General features: G+C 41.0%; 1 protein-coding gene across 7 annotated transcripts in view; it reads left to right on the forward strand.

The window, feature by feature from the left end:
- Positions 1 to 14,149, forward strand: part of septin8 (septin 8) — a 74,573-nt gene that overhangs the window by 38,735 nt on the left and 21,689 nt on the right. For 4 of the 7 annotated variants that reach the window (XM_031897571.1, XM_031897570.1, XM_031897574.1 and 1 more), the window contains exons 2-4: positions 4,041 to 4,123; positions 9,587 to 9,701; positions 11,581 to 11,776. In XM_031897571.1, the coding sequence (XP_031753431.1) occupies positions 4,067 to 4,123; positions 9,587 to 9,701; positions 11,581 to 11,776 (368 nt within the window). In that variant the 5' untranslated portion in view covers positions 4,041 to 4,066. 7 annotated transcript variants of the gene reach the window in all.

Consider the following 14,149-nt stretch of genomic DNA (forward strand, 5'->3'; position numbering starts at 1 on the left):
TGTCATTCTGTGGCTACTACAGCAAAAAAGTGCTGTCTTGTATAAAAAAGGGCATTGACTCAAGGGATGAGGACATATTTTTGCCTCTTTATAGGTCCCTGGTAAGGCCTCACCTTGAGTATGCTGTGCAGTTTTGGGCTCCAGTCCTTAAGAAGGATATTAATGAGCTGGAGAGAGTGCAGAGACGTGCAACTAAACTGGTAAAGGGGATGGAAGATTTAAGCTATGAGGTTAGACTGTCGAGGTTGGGGTTGTTTTTTCTGGAAAAGAGGCGCTTGCGAGGGGACATGATTACTCTGTACAAGTACATTAGAGGGGATTATAGGCAGTTGGGGGATGTTCTTTTTTCCCATAAAAACAATTAGCGCACCAGAGGTCACCCCTATAGATTAGAGGAACGGAGCTTCCATTTGAAGCAGCGTAGGTGGTTTTTCACGGTGAGGGCAGTGAGGCTGTGGAATGCCCTTCCTAGTGATGTGGTAATGGCAGACTGTGTTAATGCCTTTAAGAGGGGCCTGGATGAGTTTTTGAACAAGCAGAATATCCAAGGCTATTGTGATACTAATATCTACAGTTAGTATTACTGGTTGTATATATAGTTTATGTATGTGAGTGTATAGATTGGTTAGTATAGGTTGTGTGCTGGGTTTACTCGGATGGGTTGAACTTGATGGACAATGGTCTTTTTTCAACCCTATGTAACTATGTAACTATTCTTGAATTTGAAAGCAGCTTTATGACGGTACTGAGACATTTTTAAAAGAAGAAGTAGGACTAGTCGTGGTAGGCATATTCATTCTGTTGTTTGAAGAATGTGACTTATTTAAGTTCTGCAGATGCTAGTCCAGCAGCCGAGGTGCATTTCTTGTTACAAATTCTTTCCTGGTTTATAAAATTGCAGTTCTCTCTGTAGTTTTATGTCAGGGATTTTTTAGTTTCAAAGTTGTTTCTCTAAAGACAAGTTCCATAAGCTGGATATTATGGAGCAGAACAAGAGTATTTCCATGCATGCATTGAACCATGTTTTGCAACGAAATTTGTCACTGATGAACACTGTACTGAGCAACGAAAAGCTGCTGAACAAAATGTTAAATAATTCAAAAACCATTGTAAATGAAGACCAATTGCAAATTGGCTTAGGGCTCTGGCACACGGGGGAGATTAGTTGCCCGCGATTAACTCCCTGTTCGCGGGCGACTAATCTCCCCGAGTTGCCTACCCCTGCCATCCCACCGGCGAACATGTAAGTCGCCGGCGGGATGGCAGACGCGGTGGGGCGATTTGCGCGAAATCGCGCCGCCGCGTCTGCCATCCCGCCGGCGACTTGCATGTTCGCCGGTGGGATGGCAGGGGTAGGCAACTCGAGGAGATTAGTCGCCCGCGAACAGGGAGTTAATCGCGGGCGACTAATCTCCCCTGTGTGCCAGAGCCCTTAGACTGTGTTTAACTTCTATCATACAAAAATTTGAATGTGAGGTAAACAATCGCTTTCAAAGTGACTAGAGTTGAATGACTCAAGTTTGTGCTGAGCCGACTTTTTGCCTATTGTTTTAATAATGAAAACTCTTTGCTTTTTTTTTTTTTTTTTTAATTCAAAAATTTTTATTGGTTTTTACATTAACAAGAGGTCCATCTGCATACATGGTGGCACAGGTAATTAGCTAGAGTTTCAGAAGCATTTCAGAAACCGTATTATAGCGGTGTGGTGGAATCAGTCTAGTGGTCGGCACATCCGACAAGGTATGTGTCGCAAGTGTCAACGTCTGAGGTAATATAGTGTAGTCCTCTTCTTAGCATCAAGCCGAAAAGTTTCTGATTGCCATGTGGTAGTGGGCCTTCTTTCAAATAAAATATTCAATAATAACAAGAAATATAGACAGTTGGAAAAAGAAAAGGTGGGATAGGAGGGGTGGGAAGGAGGGAGGTTATGCATATAAACTTGAATCGGGGTGGGAGAGGGGTTATGTATAGGGGGGAAAAAAGAGTCCTGTCAGGGAAGCTTATGGGAATAAGGGCGGCACGGTGTCAACTCTTCACTTTTTATTTCTTGAGCTAAACAGAGCAAACAGGAAAATTGAAGCTCCTCCATGTTTCTTGTAAAGTAGATTGCATAGATAACCACACAGTATAATGGGTTGATTACTGGCATAATTATCTGCCTTGCAAGGACCAAACATGGAGTAGCTTCAGTTTCCCTGTTTTTCCTGTTTAGCTCAAGAAATAACAAAAACCATAGCATGTTTGTGATTTTTGTGAACAATAGAAATAAAGTATGTTCAGAACAAGCCCTACTCATTGTACTTGTTTTATACCACTCTCTTGCTACATAGTCTCTGTGTAATGGTATTAGCTTTTTTTTGTGTGTGCATTATTACATGCTAACAGGTTTAGATTTATATCAATGGGTTCAGTAAATAGACTTTTACTAAAACTTTGCATGGCATTTGTTTGTATTGGTTGGCACCTTTGGCACACCCCTGAGAAGCTTTCATGGATGAGCTATGCTGACATCAACATCTACAAATGCAGGGTATGTGGTTACAGTTACCAGAAGGTGAGCACATGTAGAGAAACCAATACCTGATGCTGTGACTGCCTTGCACTTACACATACATATACAAACTGAAACACTGCAATAGGGAATGTAATAACCTTTGTCTGTAGTGGCTTTTTTCACTGCTGAGAACTATGCTCTTTCCCAGTTTTGCATTCCTTTGGTCTTACAGATGGAGTTTGTAACAAATGTATGGAACACAACTTCCCCAGATTATGTCTCTTCCTGGGCAGGCCAGCTGTGATCTGACTGTTTGGCGGGTACACCCTGGAATTAGAAGAATGCTATAGGCAAATCCAACACATTCTGTGCAAAAACAAACAAAAAGGTCACATCTTTCCACTATGCCCTTCTCAAGTGTTCAGAAGAACTTAAACAATATTCAAGTGTGTGTTTACAAAATGTGGAAAAATGCAGTGTTTTTTTATTTGAGTGACTGGAACCAGAATGCCTTGCATTCCCTCTAACGTTTTGGTCTAGACCAGGGACAGTTAAGGGAAAGGTACACTAAAATATATTTTGTTAAGCATTTCTCAAACAAATAACTAATAATTAACAAATGTAGTTTGTGGAGCAAAATAAGCTTAAATGGAATATTTTCTAGATTTTTTTTGTGTGGTATGAGAGTGTGGCTAAATATTAAAAAAAAAAATTAAAAAAAATTCAGAACAATCGTACAATTTTTCATTTTGCCGCCAGATGGCACTATTTTATTAGAATTTTGTTTGGACAAGATTTCTTCATCAGATCAACCATGAATGTAGGGCTGATCCTGTGATTAGGTTGAGAGATCTGGATGCAGTTAACCTAAACTGATCTCCTTGCATTTTGGTGTTTGGTGTATTCGTTGTGGTTAAAAGTGAATGTCTTGTAATGGTGGAGAGGGGCACTTCATTGTTAAGTGCTGTGTCTTCCTGTTTCCAACAATAAACATCAGCTGAAGGGAAGAGCTTTATCTCCCTCTTGCATGTTCAGTTGTTTGCTTCATGTATCTTAACAACCATGAAAACAAACTTGAGACTGTAATGGTACTAACGTCTTTCAACTGGTACCAACATCCTTGTGCCTGTTATTAACTTTACATTTCATGACACACTGTGGGTTGTTTGGACATTAGATCAAAGCTGAGCATGATTTCCTTTGCCCATTCACATACATACATGCCTATCGTTTTCCCATGTGCTGATGCTCAAAAGGCTGCAAAAGATTTTGCTTCTAAAATGTTGTCATTTTATCACAAGTAGCTATTGAAAGCATTATCTATCTGGCCTTTTATATTCTCTGCACCTCTGGTTCTGACTTAAAAAAAAATGTAATTAAGACATAGACAAAAACTGTCTTCTGCTACATTGTTTCAAGAGTCAGAACCAGAGAACAGAAAGATAAACACTGCTTTCAGTAAAAAAAAAGTTACAAATAACGTTACAACACTATGCCTTTGTCCCTATCACACATCATTTCCTTATGGCCTTTTGTTTTCCTTCAGAAACGGAAGATTTATATTGGCAAGAGATGAGATGGATTGCTCCTGCTAGGGGGTCTCAGCAGCACTGTAACCACAGACAGAAAGTACGGAAAGTCATTTGAAATGTTTCTTTGATAGAATGCTGATATGAGAGCAAGGCAGAGGGACAGGATGCTACATAGGCTCCGAAAAGCAGTGTACATATGATTCTGCCACTTTACATATTATTGGATTACATGGAGCTGGGGTGGGCTAGTAGTACTGCAGGGGGGTTTCCTGTGCCTGTAGGGGAGCTGGGACATTTTACAGGGACTATTCAACGATTTTCCGGTAATGTGTCCTGGTACTTAAATACAACCATCATCTCTCTGCCGACTGCTGGCTTATGGGGACCTGTCCAGCAATGACAGGATTTTCAAACCCGCCTGATAGATATCTGGACAATTTTTGGACAGATATTGGTCAGCAGTCAGGAAGCTGCTATACATGGGCCAATAAGCTGCTGTCTTTGTCTTTGTCTTATAAAAATAAGATTAATAAAATCAAACCCTAACAGTCAATTTGATGGTGACTGCTGGTGATGGTGACTCCAACAAACTGATTCAGGTGCAGGCTGAAAATAGGAATGGTGGTAATAAAAACTAAATATAAAAAATGAAGATCGACTGAAATGTTGCTTATATTAGGTCCATCTGACATCCTAAAATTAAATATCTTCTTTACCTATAGTTGCAGAAATGAAAGCAGTTGTTATATGGCCAGAGTAACTGGAATAAATGTTCACTTTTCTGCCGTTACAGATCCTTTCAGCACATTGCTAAAATAACGAGGTGGCTCATTGATGTCGCATGAACACTGCCAGCTTTTAGTTATGACTTTATGTTCTTTTTGCTGCTGTTTTAGGAATTTCAAATTACCAAAATTACCGCTGATAAAAATGGCTACAGAATGTTGCTAAAAGCTCTAGGATATTATATTTAGCAGCATTTGTACAAAACGTGTGATTTAGCAGCTTGACCGCACTTAACAGTGTGCCGGAAAACTCGCCGCTTGCTATTGGAAGTAGTTAGTCACAGCAGGATGGAGCAGCAAGGCAGCCTGAGCAACAGTTGCACCTCAGATCTCCTGAGGCATATGGAAGGTGCCCTCGGTCGCACTGTAATTATACTGTATTCATATATCACTTGCTATGCTTTTATTTGTTTTTTTTAAGGGAGTGGTTCACTTTTAATATGTCATCGAACGTCCTTTTCCTAGCAACTTTGCAACTGGTCTTCATTATTCATTATTATTCTTCTACATCTTTCCAGCCTTCAAATGGGGGTCACTGACCCCAACAACCAAAAAACCTATTTTGTGAGGCTGCAATTTTATTGTTATTGTTACTTTTATTCCTTATCTTTCTATTCCGGCCCCCTCTTATTCATAATTCGATCTCTCATTCAAACCACTGCCTAGTTTTTAAGGTAAACAAGACCCTAGCAACCAGATAGCTGCTTAAATGTCAAACTGAAAAGCTGCTAAACGAAAAGTAGGTCAACATGTTTTTTCATGTCAGTATCACTTTCATGAACCTTTGGTGCAGGTACCTCTTGGCCTGGCACTGACCTATAACATATTCTCCGTGGATGAGAATTGGCAGGTTTTGCTACAGTCATTCAGTGGCACATGGTGCAGTTTCAGTCATTTGTCCCCATGAGTAGTGGACCAAACACTTCAAAGCCAGTACCATTTTACTTTTATGGCAGTTGTGAGGGTGCACTTGCTTGTTGGGAAATTATCTGGATTATTCCTCCAAAATGTTGTGTGCAGCTTGCAGGTCATCAACATTATAGTGAATGGGGAGTGGAATATTGGGATGTGCTCTTATATATGATGTAATGTGCCACAAAATGAAATACAGAAATGTTTCTTTTCTCTGTTGGAGGGAAGAGGTGCCTTTATCCCCCCCTTCCCCAGTTACCAACTGCTTGCAATGCCGCATTAATAGGCTTTGTAGGGTTTTTGTGGCCGTGTTTTTTTTTTCTTTTCCTGCACATTTTATGAGTAGAGCTTTGATAAGCTATTCTGAGATGAATAACGTAGCAGGGGAGGAAAATCATTTCACCTTTTGCCAAGAGAAAATGACATGTTTTTGCCTTTATAGCTGATTTATGTATAGAATTGGAAAAATCCAAATAATTTGGCCGGTGCGTCCTTTTAATACCAACTATTCTTTTACACTTTGCTTGGTCTGCAAAAAGGGCTGATGCTGTCCTTTCCCGACAGGCCTGCATAGGTCACAATCCAGTCGACATGATTCAGTATTGTTCTTAAGGAACAGTAAATGAAAATTTTATCTAAGTAATTAGAAAATAATGTATTGTTGCCCTTCGCTAGTAAAAGTTGCATGTTTGCTTAAGAAACCCTACTATAGTTCATATAAACAAGCTGCTGTGTAGCCATGGAGGCAGCGATTATAACCAGAAAAATGACAAAAGGCACAGGTGAAATAGCAAATAACAGATAATTCCTGTAGAATACAATGGTGTTTTATAGAGCTGGGCGGTATGACCAAAAATTTATATCACGGTATTTTTCAAAATTATATCGGTATCACGGTATTTGACGGTATATAAATAAATAATAAATATTGGTGGCCAGGGCCCCTAAATAGTTTGCAGGCCACCCCTCCTCCCAAAGACAGTGCCAATACATTGCCCCCCATACAGCAAGCTGGCCAGGACTAAAGCAGAAAGAAAAAAACAATGGTCAAAACTCCCCAACATGCCTGTCACCACTCAGACTAGCAACCTGTGAATTCTGGGCTAATGCCAGAGGGGCTGCTTTAAGATGCCATAAATAGTCACTATTAATGAGCTGGTGGGGATATTTGGGCTTATGTGTACTTTAAATGCCAGGGCATAGTTTAAATCCCAGTCCAGGCCTGCTTATTTGGTGACAGAGACAGGATTATTTTGACATTTTTTATCTGATGAGTGTGGCGATCCAAGCACCATAGTCATAGCCCCAAACATTAAAGTGGGTGACAGGCTCACCCTGCAGTAAGTAAACAGAAACCTTTGGAACAGACCAACGTGGCCTGTCTTCTTTGGTGTGTTTGTATCAGAACAATCACTGTAAACCTGGCAATAACCGCTTTCCGCTGAAGTACTCGGTCACCACGGTCCGACTCTGAGTGATGCCTCCTAGCGATGGCGCTTTTGTAGAGTGTGCGCGCTGACGTCACGCGCGCACCCGGAAGTAGTACCAGGAAGCGCGCACACTGGTATGGGGGTATGTAAAAAATTTATATCGGTTTCAAAAAAAAAACCGGTGATCGGTTTTTACCGGTATACCGCCCAGCACTAGTGTTTTATCTGTTATTTGCTGTGTAACCTGTGCCTTTCCTCCTTTTTTCCAGCTTTAATGGCTGCCCCCGCGGCTACACAGCAGCTTATTTATATAAACTATAGTAGTCTTTCTGAAGCAAACACATACGTTTTACCAGTGCAGGGCAACAGTACATAATATATTAATTTACTTTAAAACACATTACTGTTCCTTTAATGTGTATGGCCAGCTAGTATGACTTAAAGGAAACAATGTACTAAAATATATTGCATAGAATTGCATCAAAATAAACAATTTAAAAATACTATTTTAATAGAATGTGCCATTGGGTAATCGTAAATAAAAAAAAAAATTGACGTTTTAAGTACTAAGGGCCGCCCCCTAGGATCATAGGATTCACAGTGCACATAAACAAGCCAAGGCACACATACATGCTAGGCCCCATCAGCCAATGAATGGACAGAGTTCTGCCTTTTGCTCCCACACTACTTCCTGTTACAGTTAGAGCTGCATTATTTCTGGTCATGTGATTTCTGAGGGAGCACCCAGCCCATCACTAAATGGTGGATCAAGGGGAAGGATGTAAAAAGGCAATATTTACTGAGATATAGTAACATTCTTTAATAATCCACTTAATATGATATAAATCAGGTACAGCTGGTGCCTTTGCTTCAGAATCTTTTCTGGGGAGAAGCACTTGCCGAAAATACCACCATCCGCCTCCTACCTGTGCCTTCACCCGAATGAATGAGATACGCTCCGGTGCAGGCACATGTACCTGAAATATCCATAAAAACACGAGAAAGTCTTGTGTTTTTATGCGTATTTTGGCTACATGTGCCTGCACCGGAGCGTATCTCATTAATTCAGGTGAAGGCACAGGTAGGAGGCAGATGGTAGTGTTTTCGGCAAGTGCTTTTCTGCTTGCCGAAAATATACGCCCTACACCTGGTGTGACATTAGCCTTAATGTTGATCCTCAAGAGGCCATTTACACACAGCCTGAACAATCAGAACAGCTGCAAGTAAAGCTGCACCTGCAGATAACATTTTGAAACCTTTTAAATTCATGAGCAGAGCAATATCCATACACACCAGTCAGAATTGTCTATTCTGACCCCGAGTTGCCTTCACCTGCCATCCCACCGGCGAAAATGTAAGTCGCCGGTGGGATGACACACGCGGCGGCGCGATTTCGCGCAAATCGCCGAAATTGCCTCGCGAGGCTTTTTCAGCGATTTGCCGAAAATGTGCCGCCGCGTGTGTCATCCCACCAGCGACTTACATTTTCGCCGGTGGGATGCCAGGTGAAGGCAACTCGGGGAGATCAGTCGCCCGCGAACAGGGAGTTTTGTCGCGGGTGACTAATCTCCCCATGTGCCAGAGCCCTAAGGGTGAAGACACACAGAGCTACTTAGTAGCAGCTACTTGTCACAGCTACAAAACTCCAGAAAATACTCTGTCAGACACATGTAGAGACAATTATCAGTAAATGATCTACTTTTTTTTTTTTTGATCTAATTTTTCTAAGCTGCTACTAGTATCTCTGTGTGTCTTCACCCTATAAGGGCTCTGACAAATCGATTTGCCGAAATCGCGCCGTCGCGTGCGCCATCCCACCGGCGACTTACATTGTCGCCAGTGGGATGGCAACTCGGGAGATTAGTCGCCTGCTAACAGGGAGATTTGTCATGGGCGACTAATATCCCCGTGTGTCAGAGCCCTTATAGGGTGAAGACACACAGATATAATCTCCCCGTGTGTCACAGCCCTAATAGGCCTTCTTCTTTGTGTAAGCTCTGACTCAGCCCTACCCACTAACCGGCACCCTGGCTGGTTGCATTTGTTTGTGCTTGTGGCAATTCTTTGGGTTTTTCAAGACCTTGTGAATAGCTAAGGTTTGAGCTCTGAGTTCCCTCCCTTAGATCACCATCAAGATTACATTTTTCATGTTCATGCCTTGTGTGATTATCTGTATGTCTGGAATGTGGTATATCAAAACAGAGTAGGATCTGGTCCTGGCTGCTGTAAGAGTAGAAAGTTAAACTGCTTGCACCTTTCTGCTTAGCCCAACAATATGGCAACCAATCTGTGGCCCTGTGGAAGGCTTTTTTTTTTTTCCTTTTTTTCTTTTTTCCTTTTTTTCTTTTTAATTTTCTTTAAAACCAATGTATTCTTTAGTTTGAGAAACATTCATACTTACATGTATTGTATTATATTTGTTGCTGTTGGCAGAATGAAGAGAAACGAAGCCTTGCAATGACTGGCCATGTGGGATTTGATAGCCTTCCGGACCAGCTTGTTAGTAAATCTGTCACACAAGGTTTCTGCTTCAACATTCTCTGTGTGGGTAAGTTGTATTCTGTTACAGCTATGTAGTTTCTCTGCAACATTATTGTAGCTTAAGTCTTAAAACCGTACTAGGAAAATGTTATTTATTCAGGGTTTATTTGTACTTTGCAACTTCTTGTGAATGAAGTCCCATGGTGGGTAGTAACAGGGCATTGCAAAAAGCATCCCCATGGCGTATGGGTTGCACCAAGGTGCATCTACTGTAGGCTGCACTAGGATCAGGATACAGGCTATTTGTCCAATGGGATTTATTATACATGCCAGATGTTGGTGGGGCAGCCCCGTCGGATAGCCCCATACACAAGCGGATAGGTCCTTATCGCTAAGCACTAGCTAAAAATGCAGAGAAGCGCAGCCCTATACCTGGCCAACATCTTCTTACCGACTGAAGACTCTTCGGGTCTCACCGCCAACACCTAACCTGCTTGCGCATGCACAATTGAAGCAGTTTTCCTGCTACCTCCAACTGTGCATGCGCAAGCAAGAGGCGCGAAGTGTCTTCAGTCGGTAGGAAGATGTCGTCGAGGTATGCGGCTGCGCCTCTCTGTATTTTTAGCTAGCGGTTAGCAATAGAGACAGAGTGTACTTAAAAGCTATGTGATAAGGTAGAGGTTAGGGGATCTAGGCATTGATAGTTAAGGGTGCTTTTGCGTCCGGGGGTATAGTTCTCCTTTAAATCTGCATGTGTTTGGCCACCTTAAGCCCTGCATCAGAGCAGATGGTAGTGACAGAACATAGCTTTTGGCAGCTTCTTCACCATAAAAAAAAACATGTAGATTATGGGGGTGGTACTGCATGCTGTGATCACTGAAGAAATGGTCCACTAAATCTTTTGCAGTCTTTGGGGCAAAGTAAAGGGAAAGCATATACCAAATGATCATACTCTTATTTATTTTACATTCAATGGATAGTAGCTTAATTAGAGTATTTGAATGTTTGAGATTAGGGCCAGCTATGCAGGCTGACTCTTTTACCATTGTCCACTGTATGTGGATAACCTTAAATGCTTGTCTTATGGTAATCAATGGAATGCTTATTCCTATGAAAGACGTTAAGAAAATATCTGTATTTTCATGCAGTGTTGTTGGGTATAGCATAGTAGCAATCTACAATAAAATACGGTGCAGCACTCCAAAATGGTGAAAATGGTTTTGGATTTTATTTGTACCAAAGACTAGGCAACAACCTATGTCAAGGCCTGATAAAGTGTGGTTACCCAAAACCGTGTGAATTATCGATTGCCCCTGGCAGTGGGGTGGAGCTTGCACCCGACGCTACACAAAGCGTGATATAGTGAAAAGCAACTTTCTTTCAACTTTGTGAGCATGGTAGCAATCTAAAAGCAAACTAATCTGCCATGGAACAGGTACTTGTATCTGCTGAGCTGCAAAATTCAGACTCCTTAAAGGGGAGACCCAGACATAAAAAGCTGTATGATAAAAGGACTTTTCAAATTAAACATGAAACCCAAATTCAATCCATACCTGTTATTAAGGTATTTAAAAATCTCAGCTGTCAATAAAATATTGCCTGTCCCGCCTCTATGCCTCGGGTATAGGAGCAGTGCGTTCACCCTTCAGCCCCCTCCCCCTCACTGACTATAATTGTGTAGCATGGGCATGAAGTCCCCATTCTGGTGAATAAACATGATTCTGGGATAATGCACAGCTTGCCTTAATAATGTTGTTCATTAAATTTCACCTGTCGATGTGCTCTAACTGTGGATACCAAAACATTGAAAGAAAGAAAGAAAGAAGATTTAAATAATAGTGTCAGTAAAATGTATTTTGTTAGAATGAAAAAGAGTTTGGAATTATTTCTTAAGGTGACAGCTACCCTTTAACATTACAGTGCTACAAACCTTGTTTGTCTCATAGGTGAAACGGGCATTGGAAAGTCCACGCTAATGAACACTTTGTTTAATACAACATTCGAGACAGAAGAAGCCAGCCATTACGAGAATGGCGTTCGCTTACGACCGCGCACATATGACCTACAAGAGAGCAACGTGCATCTAAAGCTGACAATAGTTGATACAGTTGGATTTGGGGATCAGATCAACAAAGATGACAGGCAAGCATCATGACTATTTCAATAGACTTTAAAGGAACAGTAACACCAAAAAATGTATATATTTTAAAGAAATTAAACTATAATGTACTGCTGCCCTGCACTGGTAAAAGTTTTGTGTTTGCTTCAGAAATATTACTAGAGCTTATATAAACCCTGGTGTGTAGCCATGGGGCCAGCCATTCAAAAGAAGAAAAGGCACAGGTTATATAGCAGCTAACAGATAAACCCTGTAGAATACAATGGTGTCTTATCTGTTATCTGCTATGTAACTTGTGCCTTTTCTCCTTTTTTCCAGCTTCAATGGCTGCCCCCATGGCTACACAGCAGCTTATTTATATAAACTATAGTAGTGTTCCTGAAGCAAACACCCCAGTTTTACCAGTACAGGCTACAGTACGTTATATTTCAATTACTTTAAAACACTTAAATTTTTTGGTGTTACTGTTCCTTTTATAAAATGTATGCCTGCTTTATAGAATGTACTAATTAGGAGTGTGTTCAGTTATCTAGATTCAGGATAACCAACAAGATCCAAAGCTTGGGCCATTGTTTAGGCAGCAAGACAAGGGCGAAGAAGGTGCACTAGTAATGCTGGAGTGTAGAATGGTTTATACCAGCAGTTTCTTCCAGCACCTTTAATGCCCTTTTCGTATTCTGCCCTAATACATTGTATTCTAGTCGGTAAGCTCTGTATTCTACAAAGCTTATGTGTTTTCTGCTATGTAACCTGTCCAGTTTAGCCCTATTTAAGTGTAGGACACACAGTGCATTATATTTTAACTACTCTAATGCACTTTCATCATTTGGTGTTACTGTTGCTTTAACCCTGGATTGCCAGAGGTTGCTGCACTGAAACTCACAGCATATATCAGGATTTAAAGCATCTGGGCACCCAGATTTAAAGAGACTGTACACACCCCTTTTGAACATGAGCTTAATGAATATGACTTTTTGAACAAACCTTTTGCCTATTGCTTTAATTAGGAAATATCTATGGTTTCTGCTAAACAATAATATGGAGCAAGTTTCACTTTAGCACTTGTTTTCACTTCCTGATCCCACAAAAGTTCAAAGGAGCTGATAATTCTAATTACCAGGCCACTGAAAATTAGCTGCTCAAGAGACTTGCTTAGGGAAGGAAGGGGGATGTTTGTAAAAAAGTAGATAGGGAGCTCTGAAGCAATTGCCCTGTTTTTAAAAGAAGGGGGGGGGGATAAGGTCAGTGAAAATAGCTTAAAGCTGTCCATACACTGAAAGATCTACTCGTATGGCAAGGTCTCCAAACAAGTGGATTTTTCCCCAATATGAGGTGGACAATATCGGATTGATCACCGTGACGGCATGCAGGCCCTCGGGGCAAAGACTGCATCAACATGCTGATTCACACCGCACTCCAATGGAATTTCCAAACCCGCTCAATCAACATCTTGCTGATTTTTTGCCAGATATCGGTCGAGCAGCTCGGGTGTTTGGCCACCTTTATATTCAAATTAGTGCAATATAATAACCAAAACTAGTTAAATATGGATAATTTTATAAATCCTTAACAGTAAGACAGGATGTTTATTTTTAGCAAAGGTGTTTTTAGCTATATACAGTCACTATGGCTAGCAGCAGCACACATGGCTGTTCATCGGCTTCTTTCCACCTGCATAGAAAATGTGATGTGCTCTCTTTTACTCTTTATTACAATTACCCTGACAGGCACAGGTGACAAAATCTGCTCCGTGTGTGCCTGTCCGTGCACCTGTAAGGAGGAGAGGATTGAAGCTTCCTCATGAGGAAAATGCAGACAAAGTGCCACGGATGTTTTGCCACCAGCGATTTACTTTTGTCGCTGGTGGGAAAGCTTTCGAGGAGATTTGTCGCTGTGTTAGCCCAGATTTAACCACCGGCAACAAATGCTTCCCATGTTGCCATCACCCTTAAAAGCAGGGCAGTAATGTGACCTACCTGTTTGCAGTTCTGCTTGTACATTGGTGCCAGTATTTGTTTGTTGGCAGCATCATACAGAGGGCAGATTACACCAGAGAGGTCAACTGGGTAGTGAGGATTATTATGCAGTGAGTTGCTGTAGATTCTGGCTCATACACTGAAAAAAAAATTATTACAAAAATCATTGGATCATGGAACAAGCACTTACTATAATAAGACACCACTAAGTACCTTTTTTAAGGTCAGTCCTGGCCTCTGTGCATTTTATCGTTATTTCAATGTCGTTTTTTTTTTTTTCTGTTTTAAATTGCATTCAGGCTGGAAATCAGAGGGTTTAGATGGCCCACTTGGCTAGCATTTCACTTATATCAGCTTACAGTGTGTTTCACAATTGAATATATATATATATACTCACTGTACATGTAAAGCGCCTCTAAA

This window comes from Xenopus tropicalis, chromosome 3, assembly GCF_000004195.4.
Source record: "Xenopus tropicalis strain Nigerian chromosome 3, UCB_Xtro_10.0, whole genome shotgun sequence".
Taxonomy (NCBI): domain Eukaryota; kingdom Metazoa; phylum Chordata; class Amphibia; order Anura; family Pipidae; genus Xenopus; species Xenopus tropicalis.